General features: G+C 41.9%; 1 protein-coding gene across 2 annotated transcripts in view; it reads right to left on the bottom strand.

Annotated features, from left to right (window-relative positions):
• MYH11 (myosin heavy chain 11) overlaps window positions 1–17,025 on the bottom strand; it is a 215,621-nt gene extending 198,596 nt beyond the window's left edge. For both annotated transcript variants that reach the window (XM_030212270.1, XM_030212271.1), the window contains exons 1-2: window positions 16,920–17,025; window positions 6,922–7,280 (exon numbers count right to left, since the gene is read on the bottom strand). In XM_030212270.1, the coding sequence (XP_030068130.1) occupies window positions 6,922–7,263 (342 nt within the window). In that variant the 5' untranslated portion in view covers window positions 7,264–7,280; window positions 16,920–17,025. The remainder of the gene's footprint in view (window positions 1–6,921; window positions 7,281–16,919) is intronic.
• Window positions 17,026–23,423: the final 6,398 nt, after the last annotated feature.

Genomic DNA, 23,423 nt, shown 5'->3' with positions numbered 1-23,423 from the left:
ATAAGCATCTATCACTAGAGAATCACGCAAAATCCACTACGGTGAAACCTTAGCTCCCCTTGAGAACATTCCGTAACTTGGTACAATCCACGGTACTTACACATGCAGACTACTGCAACAGTATTTTTATAGGCTGCAAGGCCCAAATCCTGAAAAAACTTCAAACCGCCCAAAACACGGCAGCTAGACTCATTTTTGGTAAATCAAGATATGAGAGTGCAACACCTCTTCATGAAAAACTTCATTGGCTCCCTATCAGAGAACGAATAAACTTCAAGGTCCACACATTGATTCATAGGATCATCCATGGAGAATCTCCAAACTACATGATCGATCTGATAGACCTTCCAACCAGAAACAGGTCAGAATCTTCTCAAACATACCTTAACCTACACTATCCTAATTGCAAAGGTCTCAAGTACAAAACCTCTTATGCATCCAACTTCTCCTTCATAGGCAGCAAACTATGGAATGCACTATCCAGATCTATTCGCTCAATCAACAATTATCTACTCTTCCGGAAATCGCTGAAAACCCATCTGTTCAAGCAAGCATACCCAAATGATCTAACCTAATCTTATCAACCCTACCCAACACCTAATCACTCGTCAAAGACTATGACTTAGACCACGTCTTCCATCAACTCCCCCTATGTTATCCCTCAATCTATTCCCTCCTCCGGCCACCCCCACCCCCTTATCCCTTGCTCATTTCAACCTTCCCCCTCCTGCCTCTCCTACCCCCTTCTTACTTGCCCATCCTACCTATCTGCATATCTCCATCATTATTCTATTATACCACAGCTTGTATTCTCTCTGCTATACCTTGTAACCCCTATTACTATGTAAGCCGCATTGAGCCTGCCTTGAGTGGGAAAGCGCGGGGTACAAATGTAACAAATAAATAATTATGCTGTATTAGCCCTGTGGCATAGAGAGACATGTTCTAACTGTTGCTCAGGGGATCGGTGTTTGAATCGCCCAGCCAAATCCCTAAAGCTCAAGAGGGGTGGAAGACGGTTGCCCCTTCTGTGGTGGCCTCTATAGGCCAACCATATACCTTGGAAGGATTGCCCACCTAGCCTTGGAGTTGCCTAAGCAGTCCTGTTTGGGGAGGGAAGGGGCAACAGAAAACTCTGAGGGCTTAAAAGGATACTGAGGCATCACAATAGCGCCTGTCTCAGTTAATTTGGAGCTTCATGGATACAAGTGCAATATTTTTACATGTTTCATTGGTGCTTTCTTAATGGCAACTAGTTTTGCCCTTTGCTTTAGGAAGAAGACGGCTTTTATCAACTCTGGTTGAATAAAAATAGCTGGAGAAACAAAGAATAAATGTATCCCATTTCATTTTAAATTTCCCATGATGTAGTTAATGCTATCTTTGGAATTTTTTCCGAAACTTTTTTAAGCCTTGTGCACACAGAGACACTGAGGCTTTCTTCAGTACACTGAGCAACTGGTAACGCAGATAAACAAGCAAGTTTTCAATATAATCATATGATCCACATTACAATGTTAGCTTCAGATACATCCACATCAGTTTCTCAAAATAAAAACAGTGCATGGTATAAAAGTACATTTATTTTATTTATTTTATTTTATATCATTTATACCCCACATTTTCCCACCACTGGCAAGCTCAATGTGGCTTACAACATTTAGGAAACATACAGTAAAGTACAATAAAGTGAACGGGATTTGGATGGCGTAAAGTTACAGGGGCAAGATAAAGTAATTGAGTTCACAAAATCTTGATAGGATTTGTAGTCCAGGAATCACGGATGCAGGACTGGATCTTTAGGGTAAGCTTGCCCAAATAAGTAGGTCTTGAGAGACTTCCTGAAAGTCAGATGATCCTGAACCATCTTTACTGATTTAGGCGATGCATTCCACAAATGAGTGCTGATGTAGGAAAAGGTGGAAGCGTATGCGGTTTTATACTTCAGACCAGAACACGCAGGGTAATGGAGGTTTAAGTATGAACGAGAAGAGCTCAGTGAATTCCTTGGTGGTAAGTTGACAAGGGCATCCATATAAGCTGGAGCTTCTCCGTAGAGGATCTAGCAGTGCATTTTTTCTAGTGAAAAAGGTGCCGGTACTCAAATGCCAGGCCACCCTTCAGGGGTGGGGTAATCACTGGGAGACCCACCCCTTAATAGCCAGGCCCCCTGCAACCAGTCACAGAATCTATGTCAAGGCAGAATTGGTGTGTAGAGCCTGAGATGTTTCATTAAAACTTGGGGACCATGGGTCAATTTTAGCAGACAGTGGAAAAGGTACCGGTTCAGGACCCCCAAGTACCCCCTCAAAAAAGCCCTGACATTTAGACAATCAACCTGAGCTTTTGTCTTAATGAGTCCCCTTTTCAGATAGTTATTTTCCATTTCACTATCAAATTTCTCATGGTTTTGCAAGTAAACCCATAATGAAAAGAAAAAGAAAAATGCTTTGTCCTGCTAATTTCAAGCCAAGGGCTCCTTTTACAAAGCCACAGTAGTGATTCCTGCGTGGCAGATGCGACAAAGCCCACAGGAAATGAATGGGCTTCATTGTATTTGCTGTGCTGGAAATCATTAGCACAGGAGCCCCAAATCTATGCTAACAGGTGACAAAATAGCACACTACTTTATTCAAAATAGCACACATACTCTGTAAGATAAGGAATCTACATTCATGCATTAAAATGCCTGTCCGTATTTTCCAGTGTAATCTTGCTAAAGTGTTTCTTGTCTTATCGATGTACTGTACAGATAGTGACAAAACTGCATAATTCTGTAAGGTATTATATGAACTGCATTGGATGCATGTTTCTATAGACCTAAGAGACTTGGTACAGTGTTATATTCTTACTGGAAGGTGTGCATTTAAGCAATTCACTGTATAACCCATGTAACGGAGATACAGTGGTCCAAGATATTTGACCGTGTTATAAGTGAATCCACGTATTGGGGCTACAGTGTAATACGTAATTGCAAATTTAAAAACCCTTGACCATATTATAAGTGGCTCTGCATTATATTGAGACCCACTATACGGGGTCTACAGTTTTTGTTGGTCTATGGGATTAATAGGATTGGGAAGCTTAAGTTCAATAAAAAGTATAAAAACATATATTGTACATATTATATTTACAAGTAATTTATAATGTGCTTTAACAATTAACTAGCTCAAGAAAACATGCACTTTTAGTTGTGAAGAATGACAGGTTCTAGGTTTTAGAATGAAGGATGTAGAAATATACTGTCACTTGCTCTCAATGAAATACAGGCCAATGGCTCAGGTTAAGAGCTAGGCCTCTTAAAATAAAAAATCATCTCTGACACAAAATATATTTCACTGCAGCTCAAGCTGAAGTGAGTACCCAGAGAGCTGGCAAGGGAGGGGGCATTTGCTCTTGTCAACAATCTTGGGGCTGGCACCTGCGAGAAGTCATGAGCAAGATGTTATGGCTAATGCAAGTGAGTAGTGGGTCAGGTGCAAGTAGAGGGAGGGGGAGCTGAGGAGGGCAAAATGACCTGTGAAGTCATTTCTTCGCAGATGTTGTCCTAAACATAATTTGTTTATACTTAGGGCTTGAGAACATGTGAAGTCATTCTTATCAACTGATAAGGGCCAAGAGCTCTGGTGAGAAAGCTAGGGTCCATTGAAATGAATAGGGTCAAAATGGTATAAAAAGGGGAGTCTGAAGGGTATTAGATCAGAAGAAGAGAGAAGACTCCAGATGGCTGTAGACGTGTCGTGAAGTGCTATTCTACCATATGAATACCTGGTTGCCTGTACTGCCTTTGGGTGAGATGCTGATCCTAATAAACTATCTTATTATATCTACTGAATACAGGGCTTCTTTTTAATTAGGGAACCTGCTACTGCCCAGACTGTGTAAAACTGTCATGAGCAGACACAAGGTTGGGGTAATTAAGTATTTAGAGGGGAACATGCAATCCTTTTCAGGATAGTAGAAAGCTCATGGCTTCCGCTGCCCAACAGAGGTGGCAGACCTAATTATATTCAAGGATTAGTGTCAGGACCTCTCCTGGGCAAAAGTGGGTATGAAGAGGTTAGGCCTAGGGTAGAGCCGAGCAAGCAGAAACCAGGCAGGATCAGAAACTAGACATGCAGCAGGAATTAGGTGAGGAGATAGCAAGTTACCCGATTCCAGGCTGGAGATTTTGGAACAGTCCTGGATTTCTGATCTCCTCGGGCTGATGCATTATGGGACTTGCAGCACTGATTTCAATGGGTAGGATCAGGCACTACAAATCCCATATTACCTTGGAATGTAAGTTCAAAACCAGAACTAGCCCAAAAGTCTCCAGCTTGGAACTCGGTAACTTTGAATCTTTGTAGGTATGGAACAGGAATCATAGGGACCAACCATAGTGCAGGATTCAGGTGTGAGGCAGGAGCTAAGTGCAGAGCAGGATTCAAGCATGAAACAAGGAGGGAAGCACTTGCACTGAAGCTAGGGTTACCACTTGGCTCCAGAAAAAGGAGGACAGATTGAGCCAGTCTGGATTTTACTTTCATTGCTTTCAATGGAAGCAAAACTCGGACTGGCTCAATGTGTCCTCCTTTTTCTGGATATAGCAAAAGAGAGGGAACGAAGTACAAACTAAAGTCCAAACAAAAAAAACAGCACCATGGGCTTTTAAAAATGGAACACAGTTCTTTAATGAATAAGCCTTGACAAAAAGACCCGACAACGGGCCGTGTTTCGTGACTAGCACCTGCGTCAGGGGTCACAGTGATGACGTGGAAAAGTCGTGGAATAACTCGAAAATATTCCTCTACAATATTGCTTTGTAGCCTTTACTATATGAGACGTGGGGTAAGGAATAATATATTGCAGAGGAATATTTTCGAGTTATTCCCCGAGTTTTCTACGTCATCACTGTGACTCCTGACGCAGGTGCTAGTCACCGAAACACGGCCCGTGTCGGGTCTTTTTGTCAAGGCTTATTCATTAAAGAACTGTGCTCCATTTTTAAAGGCCCGTGGTGCTGTTTCTCCTTTTTCTGGAGCCATATGGTAACCCTAACTGAAGCAGCACAAGGACCTGGGATAACAGTAGACACAGCTCAGGCCCACCAAAAACTGTTGAACTAGCACAGAGATGCTAAGTTACCCAGTTCCAGGCTAGAGATTTGGAACTTACATTCAAAAGCAGTGTGGGATTTGTAGTGCCTGATCCTGGCCATTTAAATTAGTGCTGCAAGTTCCATAATGCATCAGCCCGAGGAGATCAGAAATCCAGGACTATTCCAAAATCTCCAGCCTGGAACTAGGTAACTTGGCATATCTGCTAGCAGGGGTGTAATTGGCTGGACTTCTTATAAACTGCCATTGATAAGACACACCTCTTACTGGTCCAACGGGCTCCTCCAGGGCAGGGGCGTAGCCAGATAGCAGATTTTGGGTGGGCCTACTCAAGAGGTGGGTGGGCACCAAGTGTTCTCCTCCTCCCCCTCCCCCCCCCCCCCAATGCGGAGGCCAGTATCAGCAGCTTAGGAAGCTTAGACTGCTGAAGTGGAAAGCAGTTTTTCAGCACCCCACTAGCTAGCACTAAATATGTGCTGATGTTGGATGGGCCTGAGCCCTAAGTGGATGGGCCCCGGCCCACCCAGGCCCACCTGTGGCTACACCACTGCTCCAGGGCAAGCTTTTCTATTTTTGCATCTTGTGGTCACATTTCTGGAAGCTCAGATCGCAGTTAAGCAACCTCTGTGGCCCAACTACAACTTTCTAGCCCTTAATCTGTGAGTTTGATTGCTAGGAAACTTTTACAGTTATGACTTGAAGCTGGAGACTTAGGAAGATAAAAGTTATTTCTTTATAAAAAGGGCCTGGGGCCAGCCCAGTGACTCAGTGGCAGCTACTCAAAAGTGACACTTAGAGGTGAGATTTAGGGCTCGTGTTTGCAGAGTTCAGAGTGGGGCTCTGGTTTATAGTCCCTAGTTGAGAACTCTTGCTGCTGTGACCAGTAGGGAATTGCAAAGTAACATTCCTGAGTAATTGCAAATAAAGGCTTCTGGATCTGGCTCCGGATGAGTTGGAAGCCAAAAGCAGCAGGAGGAAACTGCAGGGTGTGGCAAAAGCCTGGAACAGACTCTCACTGGAGGTGAAGAGGGCAAAAATGGGTAACAGAATTCAAGAAAGCATGGGACAAGCCCTGAAGATCTGTAGTAGTAGAAAAATTAAGGTAATGTGAGATCATGCAAAGTGTACAATATTTTATTATTTAATACTTGCTGATCTACAGCAAGTGATATCCACAGCAGATTACAAAGTTTGACCGGTAGTGCAATACATCAAATCAGAGTACAGACAATATCAGGTAAAGGGAAATGGGAGTTGATATACCACCTTTCTGAGGTTTTTGCAACTACATTCAAAGTGGTTTACATATATTCAGGTACTTATTTTTGTACCAGGGGCAATGGAGGGTTAAATGACTTGCCCAGGGTCACAAGGAGCTGCAGTGGGAATTGAACTCAGTTCCCCATAATCAAAGTCCACTGCACTAACCACTAGGCTACTCCTCCAAATACAACCAAGACAGATACAAATATTGTAGCAGAAAATGAAGCAGCCTAGGTAGGCTTTTGTGATCATTATTTGCTATTGGTCTATATTTTTGTCCAGGAACCAACACTCATTGCCAGACCTTCCAAATTTAATAAGGGGATCTGTTTGAGATTGTTTTTTTAAAGACAAAAAATATTTCATAGGCTTAAGGAACTATATTCATTCTGGATTAGAGTGATATCATTTAAGTTTAGAGAGATGAATAAGATGGATAAGTGAGCAATTCATTTAAACCGAGGACATCTCCCTTCAATTGAGGAGGAGAAGGAACTAGAAGTCCTGTACTGACATGTTAAGAAATACGCATCACTTATGAAATTTGGCAGCTACTTACATAAATTAATCCAGAGAAGTATCTCTCCCTTAGATTATGCAGCACAGACGCCTCATTCAGGCATGTTAATTCTGCCATATCCTCCACTTTGGAGAATTTAGGTGGGTTCATCTTCTGGATGTCATCCTTGCTGAATGTAACTTTCTTTCCATTTTCTGCCAGTTCCACCAAAACCTCATCCCCTTTTTCTTCCTTGATGCTTGCGGCTTCAAATCCCTGCTTCTCCGAAGGGACCCATACCAGTTTTTTAGCCGACCAGTCTGCCTGCGCAAGTGGGTTGTTCGTGACATTTTTGTCCACAAAGAGAAATTTTTCATCATCACTTAGCGGTTTTTGTGACATTTTGACTTAATAGTCACCTGTGAAAGTAAAACAAGTAGTTATTTTGATTGCTTAATCAAACATTATAAAGAATTCTCAGAAAATTTACTAGTCAATATTCAGCCAGTAGCAAACTGTGTTTTATCAAGAATGGCCACCATGGGCTGATTTAGACCCCAGAAATTCAATGTAGGAACATATCCAGGTACTGCTGCTGAATATCCGGGTATCGGTGGCTGATGAAAGTTATCTGAGTATGACTACTATTCAGTGCTGATACCAGCTATCTAGCCAGATTACAACTTCTATTTATGTTGTCCAACCTGCCCAGTACCAGAGGCGTGCTCAGCCCTCCAATTTGGGAGAGGGGGCCCATGGGTGGACTGGAGGAGCAACACATTACTCCTCTCTCCCTGCATGTAAGTTAAATGTATGTTTTCTGGCAGGGATGCTGAAGCCCCGCCAGCCATAGAAATGCGGTGCCTGAGCCGCTCTCCACCTCCTTGCCCAGCTTCTGTAATGCGGAAGTCGGCGGTGTGCCTCCAGCCGCTAACTCCATGATGCCCCGAGCATGTTGAGTTCTTGCTGAGCATGTGTGAGAAGTCCTGGTGTCGGTGGCAGGAGGTACGCCGCGGACTTCTGCATTACCGAAGCAGCACAAGGACGTGAAGAGCAGCTCAGGCACTGCATTTCTTTGGCTGGTGGGGCTTCTGCATCCCCACTAGCTGTTTAAGGAGGTGCTGCAGGTTTGGAGGGGACCCAAGCTCAAAATAGGGGGTATGCGCATCCAACTTCTCCGTTATAGGCAGCCAACTCTGGAACGCCTTACCAAGACCCATTCGAACAGTTAGCGGCCATCTACCCTTCCGAAAGTTGCTAAAAACTTACCTCTTCAAACAAGCCTACCCAATTGACCAAACTTAACTACGAACCCACTCTACACCACTCCTACCTCTCCTACCCCTACATCCCCTGCCCATTTCACCTATCTCAACCTATTTCCTAACAACCACATCATACCTCTACTATTGCCACAGCTGTGTTCTTTCTGTGATACTATGTAATTCCATGCTACGTAAGCCGCACTGAGCCTGCTACCGAGCGGGGTATAAATGCAATAAATAAATAAATAGATAGCAAGCTCTGAAAAAAAAACCTTGAAACTTGAGGATCATTATAGTGCGGAAATGCTGCTGAATATAGTGGGCCAGATAGCAGAGGGCTAAGTGAGCCTTGAGTGAATTCCTCCAAAAAGGTGGTAAATAAATCCTAATAGATAAATAAATAATTGCTGCAATTATCTCGATATTTCCCCTTTGAATACTGAGGGGGGGGGGGGCCGTTATCAACATGGGCTACTGTTAAGATGGGCTGCTTTACCACAAGTCATGCTATTTTAGCACAGGGAAACCCTTGCTAAAATAGCATACCTTGAGTAAAATAACTCGTCTGAATGGTAGCCTGCGTTGATAACGTTTCTCAAATTCAAGGTCTGCAATTCAAAGAGAAGCAAATTCAAACCCCCTCATCATTGGAAAGCAGCATAGCTTATTCTAATTAGATGCAACCTGTTCAACTAATGACATTGTTCTCCAACAGTCATATTAGGGTGACTTCAGAGCCAAACCTGTCCTGGTGGCCCCAGAGCCAATCCAATGAATATTCAACAGGTAAATTACATATACTGAGTCTAAATAATGAGATTAATTTTCTGTTTGTTTGGGTTGTTTTTTTTTTTTGCTGTTGCATTTACCTGTTTGTTTAGTATTGTTTTTGTGTGTAGCTTGGATTTCTGTGGGGGATGGGGGGAGGGGTTCATATGTACACCACAATAGGCAGTATTGCGGTTTATCACATAATAAATTTGCTAAAATAAATAAGTTTATCTTGTACATATTCATTGAAAATAAACTGATAACCCAACAGGCTCTGGAGTCATCATAAGAGATTTGAGCTTGTGAAAGGGACTTAGAACATGGAAAATCACAAGAATAAAATAAAAGTCCCTTTACTTATCAGCTTCATTTGTTATGGGCAAATGTAGTGCTTATGAAAGGTACAAGACTGGCAGAACTGAAAACTGGTATGGATGGTCATTCATTTGAAACAAATGTCGTTCACCATCCAGAGCATGCACTAAAAGGGTTGCCATGTGGCAACCTGGAACTACCGCTGGCCTAATGTTGCCTCCAGTGTTAGTTCCACCTTGAGCATATGCCATTTCTGGTACAACGATAAAATATTTTGTAAGCTTTTAGCATGGCATTAACCCGTCAGTAATCGGGCAGCGCGTTACCGCAGGAGCCCTTACTGCCACAAGTGCTCCCCTCTGCATGGCCATACGATAAGAGTAATCTTACTGCATGGCCATTTTTTAATAGGCTTTTTACCCACTACAGTAAAAAGGGCCCTGGCGCGCGAGAAAAATGACTCCCGCCAATACAGCAGGGCCTTTTTTTTAACCTAGCTTGATAAAAGGACTCCTATGTGCATATAGGGTGGATTTAGTAAAGGGAACTGAAAATTAGGCGCTGGGAAAAATCCACACTCAGCACCATTCTATAAAGGGCACTCTGGGCTGAGCACTTTTTTTTATAGAATAGTGCCTAGAGGGGATTCCTGCGCCAACTTTGGGCATGATGATGTATGCCAGCTGCAACCTGGTGTAAATCCTGGAGCGTAAGTTGGGCACAGATCCCTGGCATTCTGTAACACTACATGAATCTTTTGTGAATACCCCTAACCCCGCCCATGTTCCTTCCGTGGCCAGGCACCCTTTTGGGTTTTGCATGAGAGGATTTGGGCACGGATCTTTATAGAATCACGCACAGCCAGATCCACGTGCAAATCCAAATTAACACCAATTAACATTGATAATTGATTGTTAACAGCCAATCATTGATGGTTAACTGCTCATTATCTAATTTATTTGGGTGCAGCCTTCAGAGTCGCATGCAAATTTGGGCACCATTTATAGAAACTTGGGGATCATGTGTGCCTTTTGCACATAGTGCATGCGTTTTCCTGATACCACATATATGCATACCGGTTTGCACATGCATGTGCGTCAGGAAAAAGTGCATACTATGTGCAAATAGTGCATACTCTTTAAGGACAGCATGCACTATGGACCAAAAAAAGTGCCATTCTATAAATAGTGCTCCAAGTTGGACACCATTTATAGAATAGTGCATAGCGCTGGGATCCTCACCCAAATTTGGGCACGAGGATTTATACCTACTAAAACCTGGTGTAAATACTTGCATGTAAATTAGGCACGGATCCCTTCAATTCTATAATACTGTTCACATCTTTAGTGAACTCCCCCTTATCCGCTCATGCCTTCCACGTGGCCAAGCCTCCTTTTCAGTTACATACTAAAAGATCTGCATGTGCATCTTTATAGAATAGTACTTAGCAAGATGCACGTGTAAATCCAAATTGTTGCCAATTAACACCAATAATTTATTGTCAGCACCCAATAGGGTGACTGACTATATATTCATTCTGCACCTGGACTAGCTTGCTACATACACTGTATCTTAGATCAGTTCCTTATCTCTTGCTTAACTATACAAAGAACTTGCCTTGATTTTAGCTAACCATCAAATTATCCCATGCATCTTGTTCCTATCATATGTCTGCCCTTGGTCCCTCATCTATATGGTAAACCATATTGTAGAAAATCTTTAGCATCATATCTATGTTAGTTGACTGTTTTAATGCACTTATTAGGTGTATCAGAGGTATTATGCTAACATTGTATTATATCTCTGGTGTTTGAATTCCAGTGCTATTAAATGTGTACATATTTGTTACTGTTTCACGGTAGTTCTATTATTAGGTTTCAATTTACTGTTTTCAAGTTTACCTCATTTATTGTATTTGTGTTTATTCTTGGTTATTTTACTATTGTTATGCTGTTAACAAAATTATAAGTTTTATGTTAAACTGTACCTACTGTACACCACCTTGGGTGAATCTCCTCATAAAGGAGGTTAATAAATCCCAATAAATAAATAAATTGATGCTAATTGGCTTGTAACAATTAAAATGTGTGCAACTTTGGGCACCATTTATAGAATCCGGGGGTATATGCGCATAATGCATGCTGTTGATGACATTTGATTGAAAAAAAAACCTACAAAACGTTTTTGGGTGCACAATGCACATCCCTAAAAATCAGCATCCTCAGTTTATTCACATTACAGGAACAGGACGTGCAGTAGAGTTGCAATCTTCTCTACTCTGCCTGTGCAACTCTGGCCTCTCTGCTGAAACTGCAAACAGTGGTGCCAATTTGGCCACATTTGTAATTGAGTGTATATAGAATCTGGGGATGGTGCTTAAATTTAGGCAAATTGTTATAGTGTCAATGTGGAGGAACTGAAAAAAATCTTGGTGAACTTGGAACATGTAATGAGCCAAACTGACAAGTTAAAGAGTGAAAAATCACCTGGACTGGATGGTATACACCCAGGGCCGTGCCGACGCGGTAAGCGAGGTAAGCATGGCAGGAGGGCGCCATCCTCTGGGGGGCGCCCCGCCGCACCATGCTTACCTCGCCCTCTTCTCCCCGATCCTTTTTTTTTTGTTTAAATTTACCTCTCCGGCGCGCGGCAGCGTAGGCAGCGTTAGTGAGAAGGAGGCGGCGCTCCCCCGGCCGCCCCGACGTGTCTTCCCTTCGCTCGGTTCCGCCTTCTTCTGACGTCATTTCTGACGTCAGAAGAAGGCGGGACACAGCGAAGGCAAGACACGTCGGGGCGGGGGAGCGCCGCCTCCTTCTCATTAACGCTGCCTACGCTGCCGCGCGCCGGAGAAGTAAATTTAAACAAAAAAAAAAAGGATCTGGGGAGAAGAGCGCGGGTAGTGTAGCGCTCATTTTCGGGGGGGGGGGGCGCCGGAGAGGCCAACTGGGGGGGGCGCCGGAGAGGCCAACTGCAGGGGGGCGCCGGAGACCCTAGGCACGGCCCTGTATACACCCCAGGGTATTGAAGGAACTCAAACATGAAATTGCTGATCTGCTGCTAGTGATCTGTAACCTGTTGTTAAAATTGTCCATAGTACCTGAAGACTGGAGGGTGGCCAATGTGATGCCGATTTTTTAAAAGGGTTCCAGGGTGATCTGAGAAATTACAGACCGGTAAGCCTGACTTCAGTGCCAGGCAAAATAGTGGAAACTATTATAAATAATAAAATTGCAGAACACATAGACAAACATGGTTTAATGGGACAGAGTCAGCATAGATTCAGCCAAGGGAGATCTTGTCTCACCAATTTGCTTCATTTCTTTGAAGGTGTAAATAAACATGTGGTTAAAGGTGAACCGGTTGATGTAGTGTATCTAGATTTTCAGAAAGTTTTTGACAAAGTACCTCATGAGAGACTCTTAAGAAAATTAAGGAGTCATGGGATAGGAGGCAATGCCTTTCTGTGGATTAAGAATTGGTATTGGACAGAAAACAAAGGGTAGGGTTAAATGACCATTTTTCTGAATGGAGGAGGGTGAATAGTGGAGTACCGCAGGGATCTGTACTCCTGTTTAACATATTTATAAATTATGTGGAAATCGGAACAACGAGTGAGGTGATTAAATTTGCAGATGACAAGAAAACTATTCAAAGTTGTCAAAATGCATTCGTATTGTGAACAATTGCTGGAAGACCTTAGGAAACTGGAAGACTGGGCATCCAAATGGCAGATGAAATTTAATGGTGACAAATTCATAGTGATGCACATTGGGAAGAATAATCCAACTCATAGTTATCTGATGCTAGGGTTCACTTTAGGAGACAGCACTCAAGAAAAAGACCTAGGTGTCATTATAGACAATACGCTGAAATCTTCTGCCCAGTGTGCGGTGACAGCCAAAAAGCAAACAGGATGCTAGGAATTATTAGGAGAGGGATGCAAAATAAGACCAAAATTATTCATAATGCCTCTTTATCACTACATGGTGCAACCTCACCATGAGTATTGCATTCAATTCTGGTCAGCATTTCTCAAAAAAGATATGGCGGAATTAGAAAAGGTTCAAAGAAGAGTAACTAAAATGATAGAGGGGATGGAAATTCTCCCATATGAGGAAAGGCTAAAGGGGCTAGGGCTCTTCAGCTTGGAAAAAGACACCTGAGGGGGGGGATATGATTGAAGTCTAAAAAATCCTGAGTGATGTGGAGCAGGTGGAGGTAAATCGATTTTTCACTCATTCAAAAAGTACAAAGACCAAGGGACGCTCACTTAAATTGCATGGAAATACTTTTAAAACAAATAGAATGAAATATTTTTTCACCCAATGAACAGTTAAGCTCTGGAACTTGTTGCCAGAGGAAGTGGTAATGGCGGTTAGCGTATCTGGGTTTAAAAAAGTTTTGAACAAGTTCCTGGAGGAAAGATCCATAGTCTTGTTATTTGAGATGGACATGGGGGAAGCCACTGCTTGCCCTGGGATTTTGTAGCATGGAATGGTGCTACTACTTAGGTTTCTGCCAGGTACTTGTGACCTGGAATAGCCACTGCTAGAAGCAGGATACTGGGCTAGATGGACCACTGTTCTGACCCAGTGTGGTTATACATATGTTCTTATATTCCCTATGTGTCAGTACTGCACAGTGACTTGGACTCCCTTCCTCCTAAGGGCTGCCTTCATAGCATCCCCAGTGCCAACTGGCCCATGGAGCAGAAGTCCGAACTAAAGAACCCAACCAAGGTCTTTCATGTGGTAGTATACAGCATTTCTTCTATCCAGATCTACTACCGTTGAATGCACATTTGATTTGACCTTTAGATAAGAGTATACAGTTTAAAACGCATGCCTAAAAGTGGATACATTTGATTTTCTATTGAACGGAAACTGCATTACACCATATTTCACAATGGGCCCAAATTTACTAAGTTTTATTCGCATAGGGGCCCTTTGATTAAAACTTAGGGTTGTGCCCCATGGCCAATAGGTATAAAGTAGGGTGCCCAGCATTTAGCGCATGCTAATGTTCATTAGCATCTGTAAAGTTTTAGTAAAGGGCCCCCACAGTCACAGAATGGAGAAAACCTTTTGTAAGATCCAGTGTGTCCCAAAAGCAAATAAACCATCTGCTGTCTTTTTTTAACAGCTAATAATATACCATACATTATTCTCTAAAAGTAATGTTCAGCATCAAATTAAAAATAGAACGTACTGCTCTAGCTGGTTCAGTTTATTGTGCATCTGAACATGGGGTTGAAAGTTTTACTGCACACACACTTAAAGGATAAGAATTAGGAAAAGCAGTGTGGTATCTGGACTTTAAAGGGGGTGGGGGAGGAAAATCCTGTTTGCTTGATAGATGTATAAAATGCATCAAGTGAAAGGAACTTGATATACCACTTTCTCACAATCAAAGCTGTTTACATATTATATACAGGTATTTATTTTGTACCTGGGGCAATGGAGGATTAAGTGACTTTTACGCAGAGTCACAAGGAACTGTAGTGAGAATTGAACCTGGTTCCCCAGATTCTCAGGCCACTGCACTAATTGCTGGGCTACTCCTCCACTCCAAGTGCAGCTTTATCTTAAACTGCTTCCAACCACTTCCTGCACAAGAAAACCTATCTGACATTTAGTGCTGAACCTGTGAGGCCCAGATTCTTGTATAGAACTGAAAAGTGAGTCACATTAAAATTGGATCTGTACAGGACAACGAGAAAAGGAAAAACAAAAATCAAAGTCGCCTCCTTTTTAGCTGAACAGACAGCACTTCAGCAAGTATCACCAATGAAACAGTCCCAAGTTCAAAGTGATTTGCACAGTACCGTGGGATCCCCTCCTTGCATCTACAGTAAGTGTATTACCATATATGGTCATGTTCTTCTCAACACAAGCTGTTCCATGAAAAATGTAATGATAACAAACCCAAAGCAGATACCTTTTAGGGAATAACATGAGCATAGCCAATGTGATAATAAAAATCAAGTGTTTATGCTGAGCAGGTCAGAGTGCTAACACTGTAGAACTAAGCACCAGTCCTTTTTCTGTGAAAATTTATTTAAAGATAACCCTTCCTAGTTTATTTTATTTTTTTTTTACTTTAGGATTTGAAGCTATCCTTCAAAGCAGTCTAAACTAATTTTTAACATTCCTCCAAACATTAAGTAAAGAGAACTCCATAACAACTGGATCTAAAGTCAACTTCAGCTTGTTTTAGCATTTGTATAATAATGGGCCATTACATTCTTTCAGAGTCTGTCATTATTATCTTGTCACTACGGTAAACTTTATGGCTTAAGAGCTCAGACTAAGGTCATGGTTGTAGATTGGTAGCATTATTTTTTCACGATATACTAGTCATTTTATTTTAATACTGAAATGTAGAAAGACAGAGGACCTGTAGCTTGCAGGAGGATGCTACCTTCCATACTGCCATCTACTGGCCACCAAAGTTATGAAGCTGCACTCCTCACTACTTGAGGCTGGTGAGGACTGTAGGTAAAGGAAACTATCTGTAAATTAAATCTGGTGCACAGAGCATGATTTAATGCACATTCATCTTGGACCTGAGAAAAGGCTTTCCTGGTTGGTGGCCCCGGAGGACTTGCATTACTGACCACTCAACCTATTTGCAAAGTCAAGTAAGTCATTGTTTTCAGCCTTGGAAACTAGATAACAATCTATGCAAACATGTGTCTAGCAGTATCTTACTCTGTAATGGATTTTTGCTACATGTCCTGGATATTTTGCACTGTCTCATTACTGTTACAAGAAAACCTTCCTTGAGATTAAAAAAAATTGTACCAGGATATGTTCTTCAAGTCCTCATTTCTAGTATTGCATGTTTTAAGCCAGTTGTCTGGAATAATGAATTAGCCAATATTGGTGAGCTGTTCAAATTTTTCTTAGATATACATCTCTCTCTGACACACACACACACACAATCAAAAGACTGTTCTTGTTAATGAACATTTTAAAGTAGGTCACAAACAACTTTGAAAGTTATTACTATTATTATGAATGCAGTGTCTACATGAAGTACTCTTTACAAGAACACTGAACTTAAATACTCGTAGGATTTTAACATTCATTTCCATAAAAATAATTTTTATTATAAGATGATTTTGTTCATATGAGCAACTGTAGCTCACCTTCAATGCCATTCTCATAAGCAGCTCATGTGCATGGATGTACATATTTTCAAAACCCAGAAAATGACACTATATACACAAGCCACCTGGAGTTTAAACTATCTGTATAAAATTAGTGACCAAGATACAACTGCAAACATACAACTATATCCATAGCAATATTAATATATAATACATGGTTTGTACTTTGCTATATATATACGATTGGCATGCTACATCATGAATCATGTACAGAAACAAATATATTCTGTCAAAGGTTATATCTCAAACCAAATATACTTTGACTTGACTTGATGGCCAGTGAATATGCCACACTGTCAAACTTCCAAAGCAATATGTAATAGTTGTAATACAATTTGGAAGTACAGTGGGCTTTTGAGCAACTATTTTTCCAAGTTAATATTTCTTTTCTGTAAAGATCCACCATACTTTACAGTTGAATTATGCAATCCAGATAGCACAAATTGCCCTCTGAATCTGTTCTCCCCCCCCCCCCCCTCCCCAACACTCCCTACACCCCTTGCACAAAAACTGCTTCTTTTGCAGTAACTACTTACAGGTGTCCAATTAGTAAAGCAGAGAGTGAATTGGAGAGTTCGGAACCTGTACAGCTCACAGCTAGGACAGTCCAAATCTCCTTTGAGTTTTCAGCCACACTATATAGAGTGGGAGAATTCCTCAATTGGAAAGATAAGATGAAGGAGGAGGGATAACCTTGTAAAGCCACCTCCTCCCAAGCCCCCTTGCTTCCACCACCTGTGCTCCTGTCCATACATGAATGCTATGAGCCTGCACTGGAAACTGTTAGCTATGTATCAGTTACCTATTTCAGGTCAATAGAAGTGATTCCGAGCTGTACAATTCTTTTCCCCCTAAAGTGATGATGTGTCCTTTGGAAAACAATTGCAGACATGTAAATTACTTTTAATAGTTTCCCAAAATATATACTTAGAGTAAACTGGACCAAGAAAAGAAAGTGTAAATGTTTAGAGAGAGAGAGACAGAGAGAGGTTTTTTTTTTTACATTTCTTTGCACTTTGCATGCTCTTTATCACTCCTTATACATGGTCTTGCACTCAGATAGGTAGAAGTAGTGGATTTCACAGTAACAAGCAAAACCTTCATAGTGAGTCAATTGCTTATTTAGTCTGCTAAATGTCAGTTTTTCTTGGCATCATGTTTAAAGTTACATCTGAAAAGAAAAGGACAAATACACAGATTAGAATCAAAATGAGCTAATGATTATTTCTTGGAAAGGCACATTTTTATAGGAACCATTATAACAGGACCTACATTTCCTGACCCACTTTCTTCTTTCTGCTTCACAGAATGCTTTCTTGAGTCTTTGCAAAAAGGGTATGTGATATATGTTTATTTCCAGTCTAATCTTTAGGGGAGGGAGGAAAAGAGGAAGAAGTAACACTTTCTTCCAATTTTCAGGACTGCAGCCCTGAAGCTCTTCTGTTTCTTAAGCACGTTCCTGAGAAAGTATAAAAAGTGCCTTTATCCATAAATGGAAACTGGGGATTTTTCATACTATACGAAACATGTGAGGCAGCAGGCTTATCCCAGAGCTCCAGAACAGTGCCACAGTCACAAAAAGTAATATGGGGAGGGGGGAGGGGGAAGCAAGAGAGAGAGAGAAAAAGAGAGAGTGAAAACTTGCAAAAGGAGACAGGAGAAGGGAAGAAGGTTTCTTGGAGCAGCCTTGCAGACTTTGGGATCTCTGGTTATCATCAAAGCCTACTGAATTTAGAGACAGCCTTGAACATACAGCTTCTCCAAGGCCCTTTACTAAAAAACTTCTGATGAGCCCCTGATCCGAACCATCTATTAAATATCCCAAAAAGGAAAGCTGGATCCTGCAGGAATCCCATCAACATACCGGATATGAAATCCTGAAGCAAAGCACACACTAACATACTAAATATGGTTTCAAGTTCAAACAGAAAGCCAAAGAAGACTCCTGCGAATGGTTGCTGTTGACTAAAATAGGTGGCCTGGACTTAATAAGGGAGAATGCTAGACTAGTCAAAAAGCCCAAAATAATGTGACTTGTCAAACAAATGGTGTTGCTTTAAATCTCAAGTGGATGTTAATTGTGATTAACAATATTTCCTATGCTGAGTGCAGAAATAAAACATTTTAAAAACTCATTATTTTATTGAACACTCTGAAGACTAATCATCCTACAACCAACCGCAGTAGAACTCTATCACCATCAGCTTATGCAGGTGCAGCTAGAAATCTAGAAATATCACCACCGACATAAGTTACCTGACACTGACCTTTCTCTTGTCATTCACTGCAGATCTTGTTACAGGGTAATTTTGTTCTAAAATAGGACTTTCTTAACCTGTTTTAGACAAGCAAGATGAGAAATTTGTTCACTCAACGTGTAATTAAACTCTGGAATTCGTTGCCAGAGAATGTGGTAAAGGTGGTTAGCTTAGCGGGATTTAAAAAAGGTTTGTCAGCTTCCTAAAGGAAAAGTTCATAGACCATTATTAAATTGACTTGGAGAAAATCCACTGCTTATTTATGGGATAAGCAGCATAAAATGTATTGAACTTTTTTGGGATCTTGCCAGGTATTTGTGACCTGGATTGGCCACTGTTGGAAACAGGATGCTGGGCTTGATAGACCTTTGGTCTGTCCCAGTGTGGCAATACTTATGTACTTATGTTTTCAGAATACCAACAATATGGGAAACCAAGTGTATGAAATTTATCTCCTGCATATGCACTGTAGATATCCTGAGAACTCAGCAGATTATGGGGTACCTAGGGCAGGTTTGGGAAGCCTTCTATTAGAACAAACAATCTAAAACAAAGACACCTTGCAAGAGCCAGGAATAAGTCTATCAGTGGAAACCATTCTCAGTGGTGGACACATGGGCAGCACAGTATGAAGCAAAGTCAAGGGATAATTGTCTCTCCTGATACTGGCATAAAAAATTGTTATCCATTTCCAGTTTTTATTTTTGCTGACAGGTGGATTGATCTAGTCCTGATTTTACTCTGATTGCATGCATGGCCTTATAGCAGAGGTTCTCCACCCAGTCCTCGGACACACCCAGCCAGTCAGATTTTCAGGATACTCATAATGAAAAAGCATGAGATAGATTTGCATGCCCTACCTCCACTGTATGCAAAGTTACCTTATGCATATTCCTTGTGGGTATCCTGAAAACCTGACTGGCAGGGTGTGTCCTGAGGACTGGGTTGAGAACCACTGTATTACAGCCTACTTTGAAATCAGAACAACAAATTAATAAACGCAGTTCAGTAAAATCAGGGCTGGATTACCCTGTTGGTAGATAATATTGCCCGCTGGTAAACTTATTACAACAGAATCTTGCTGGAAGCAATCTACAGTGCTCACATTTTCCTGCTTTTTCAGAGTTCCATGAAACTGTATACTCTATTTCTGCCAGACCTTGTATTACGGGAAACAATTAATTTAATTGTTTCCTACAGGATCGTTGTAAAATTCTCTCTCCCTTAAACAAAACAAAAGGGGACATTTTATTCAATTGACTGTTACATCTGACTTTGCAAAAAAAAAAACCAAAACACATTATGGTGTTTACTGCAAGATCATACACGCTCACAGCTAATAACTGCCACTTGTATCTACAGGTTCTTACATTTTGCAAGGATAATGCACTCAGTTTTCTGAAGAATCTTTGAAGATGCAGTTCCTCAAAATGCTCAAAGAGACTGTTGAGTGTCTATAATAAACAACAAATTCATAAAAGCAAGCTGGATGTTGCATATTCATATATACAGGAAGGAGACAGATTTATAGACCTACAGCATATAATCAGAATATGAGGGGAGATAAGAATTCTTTGGGGGCAATGTCTCCAGATGGATTAATTTTGTGCATATCATAACAGCTATGAACCACACTCCTAAACCAGGGTATGAGGCAAATGATCCTAATCTCTCAAATTTACTGCTAACATTCACCGTAGTGCTTGCATTGTGCCATAGACCAGCTTCCTTCTGGAGTTCATAAGATGTACATAGGCAACCTGTCCAGGGGTGCTTGAAAATTCCTTTCAATGAAACCTTTGGCAGCCAATCCAATAAGGAATATTTCTGTATCTTTCTGCCACATTTTATTGGTTCCGGACTGCATTGCTTGGTACTTGAAAATCTTGTTTCTGCACTCAATGCTCAGAATAATAACTTGCTATGAACACCATTATTATCAATGCTGTTTAGCATGTTATCCGGTTTTCTTTAAGCTTTTCATTGGTTAGAATTGGGTTCTCCCAGGTGATCATAACATCTTCATTTTCCATAACCCTCTTTGGAGTTGTGATCCCTAACCTTTTTTGGTACATAGAGGCTCATCCAGTCTTCCAACTCACATCCCAATTTAATGCCATCTCTGTTTTTCCCTTCACTTCTTCCTAATTAGGAATCCTCTGTGCTTATCCCTCAAATGTCCATGGTTTATGCTATTAGAAAGCATGAATGAGCCGATGAACCAACAGCGGTGCACACCCCATGGATACTTTTTAACTGCAGGGCAGGGGCGTAGCCAGACATCCAATTTTGGGTGGGCCTGGGCCTAAGATGGGTGGGCAGAAGAACTCCACCCTGTCCCACAAGTGATTTGGTCTCTCCCTCTCTCGCCTGCATGCCATATGGTCTCTCAAACATTCCCTCTCCCCCGCATACCTTTTAAGTAGCAGATTTTCACCGGCAGTGAGCAGCAACTAATACACACAGCTCATGTTGGTCCCACAGCCTTCCTTCTGATGCAACTTCCTGTTTCTGCATAGGCGGGAATACATCAGGGGGAAAAGGCTGTGGGGTTGGTGCGAACAGTACGTATCAGTCGCTGCTTGCTGCAGGTGAAGATCTGCTATTTACAAGGTATGCAGGAGGGGCAGTTGTTGGGAGTTCTTGGCTGGTGGGGCTTGGGGATCCCTGTCAGCCACATCATAGGTGTGCTACTACTGGGTGGGCCTGAGCCCAAAGTGGGTGGGCCCGGGACCTTGGCTACGCCACTGCTGCAGGGTTTGCACCAATAATCAAGACAAAAATATCTTTGTAGTTTTGCTTTCAGATTGCGCCCCCCCCCCCCCCCCAAAATAGAGTTTGGCACCTGCTTTCACTGTAGGTATGTTTTCCCATCAGAAACAAGGTTGACTGTACAAATTTATATGTGTTCTTGCATTGCCCACCCCTAGAAATGCCTCCAGACATTTTGCCTGCGTGGAGGGCGAGCACTTTTCAAAGCCAGTTCTTTAGGTTAAATTGGTTTTCCTATTTCATATGGACAATATTTGGTGACAGCATCTGACACTTTAAGTGAATGTATTGTTGAGTTTTGCGTGTGCTGCACCTTTTGAAATATGAAGTTTGTCTTTTTGAGAATTCAGTTCCAGTTTTTGACAAATATTGAGGAAGGTTTTTTTCAGCCAATGATGAGGAATTGATCATTTAGATCGCTTCTAGCTCTGTAGGTCTGGAGCTCTTCGAGGCTTTTTTCCTTCCTCACGGTGTAACGTGCCATACTTCCACATATTTTTTGTTGCACTAGTGGGTCATTGTTTTTTTTATTTATTTTCTGTTGAAGAGTTGAGTGACTCCACATCCATTTATGTGTGTGAATAGTGAATTTTTAAACAACATCCATGCTTGATTTAATGTCCTAACCTTTGCAGCCAACCCTTTTAGTTTCTTTTTAACTATTTTCCTCATTTTATCATAGCTGCCTTTTGAAAATTAAATGCTGCTACAGTACATCATTCCAGATAGTAGCTCAAATTTGATCATTTTATGATCACTGTTTCCCAGTGGACCCCAAACCATTACCTCTTATACTTTGCCCTGCACTCCACCAAGGACTAGATCTAAAACGGCTCCCCCTCTTGTTAGCTCCAAGAAGCAGTCACTTATGACATACTAGACGTTGAGCCCGTTAAAACGGGCTAGTATGGGGTTTTGGCAAGGCCCCCTCCCCTCGCCGCCCCCACCCCTGCACCCGGCCCAGGCCCTCTCTTCGGTATTGAACTTACTTCGGTAAAACGCAGGCAGCACACAGATCAGCTGAGCTCCCGTCAGCCTTCCTTCTCTGCCTGCGTCCCGCCCTCGTGTGACGTAACGTCGGTGAGGGCGGGACACAGGCAGGGAAGAAAGGGCGACGGGAGCTCAGCTGTTGTGCGTGCTGCGTTTCGCCGATGTAAGTTCAATACCGAAGAGAGGCCCGGGCCGGGTGGAGGGTGGCGGCGGCGACCTCAGGGGGGGAAGCGGTAGCGACACCAGCAGCTTCGCACAGTTTCCCTCTCTGTCCCGTCCCCGTCATCACGTATTGACGCAGGGGCGGGACAGAGAGGGAAGTCTCTACTGCGGATTTGCAAGTGAGTACGGTCACTCGCCATTTATATGTTTGATAGGAATTTTATCTCCCTGGCGCTCCCTGATTTAACATTTATCCAGTCACTCAATTTTCTAGCTTTCCTAATTTCTGTAAACATTTTGTAATCTGTCTCTTTGTTGTAGCCCTACAAGAATACTCCTTTCCTTTTCACATGAAATTTCTATCCATGATTCCACACTGCTATATGTTTAATGTAGAATGTTTATTTTGTTTGACTCCATTCCTCTTTAACATATAGCACAACCCCCCCCCCCCCCTCTCTTCAATTTGATCCCTCTATCATTGTGATATAATTTGTACCCTGTTAACAGTGTCCCATTGATTGTCCTCTTTCCACCAAGTCTGAGATGCCTATTATATCTACCTCATCATTAAGTGCTATATACTCTTAACTCTCCTGTCTAATTTTTTAGGCTTCTAGCATTTGTATAAAGGCGCTTCAAATTGTGTTTTTTCCTTGCATACAAGCTGCTTAGAAGTTCATGGGGAATCATGTGCATCCTTTACCCTGCTCTCTCTTTAAACACATCCAGCTTTCTTTCACCATTGTTGAAACTTCTCGATTGTGATTTCCTAAATGTCCTGTTTCAATAGCATGCACTCTCGGGTGACAGTGCAGCTTTTAAACAAAAATGAGGGGGGAGGAAGCAATCTCCTTT

This window comes from Microcaecilia unicolor, chromosome 8, assembly GCF_901765095.1.
Source record: "Microcaecilia unicolor chromosome 8, aMicUni1.1, whole genome shotgun sequence".
NCBI lineage: Eukaryota > Metazoa > Chordata > Amphibia > Gymnophiona > Siphonopidae > Microcaecilia > Microcaecilia unicolor.
The sequence above is the reverse complement of the archived record's forward strand: the minus strand, read 5'-3'. Positions and strand labels throughout refer to the sequence as shown.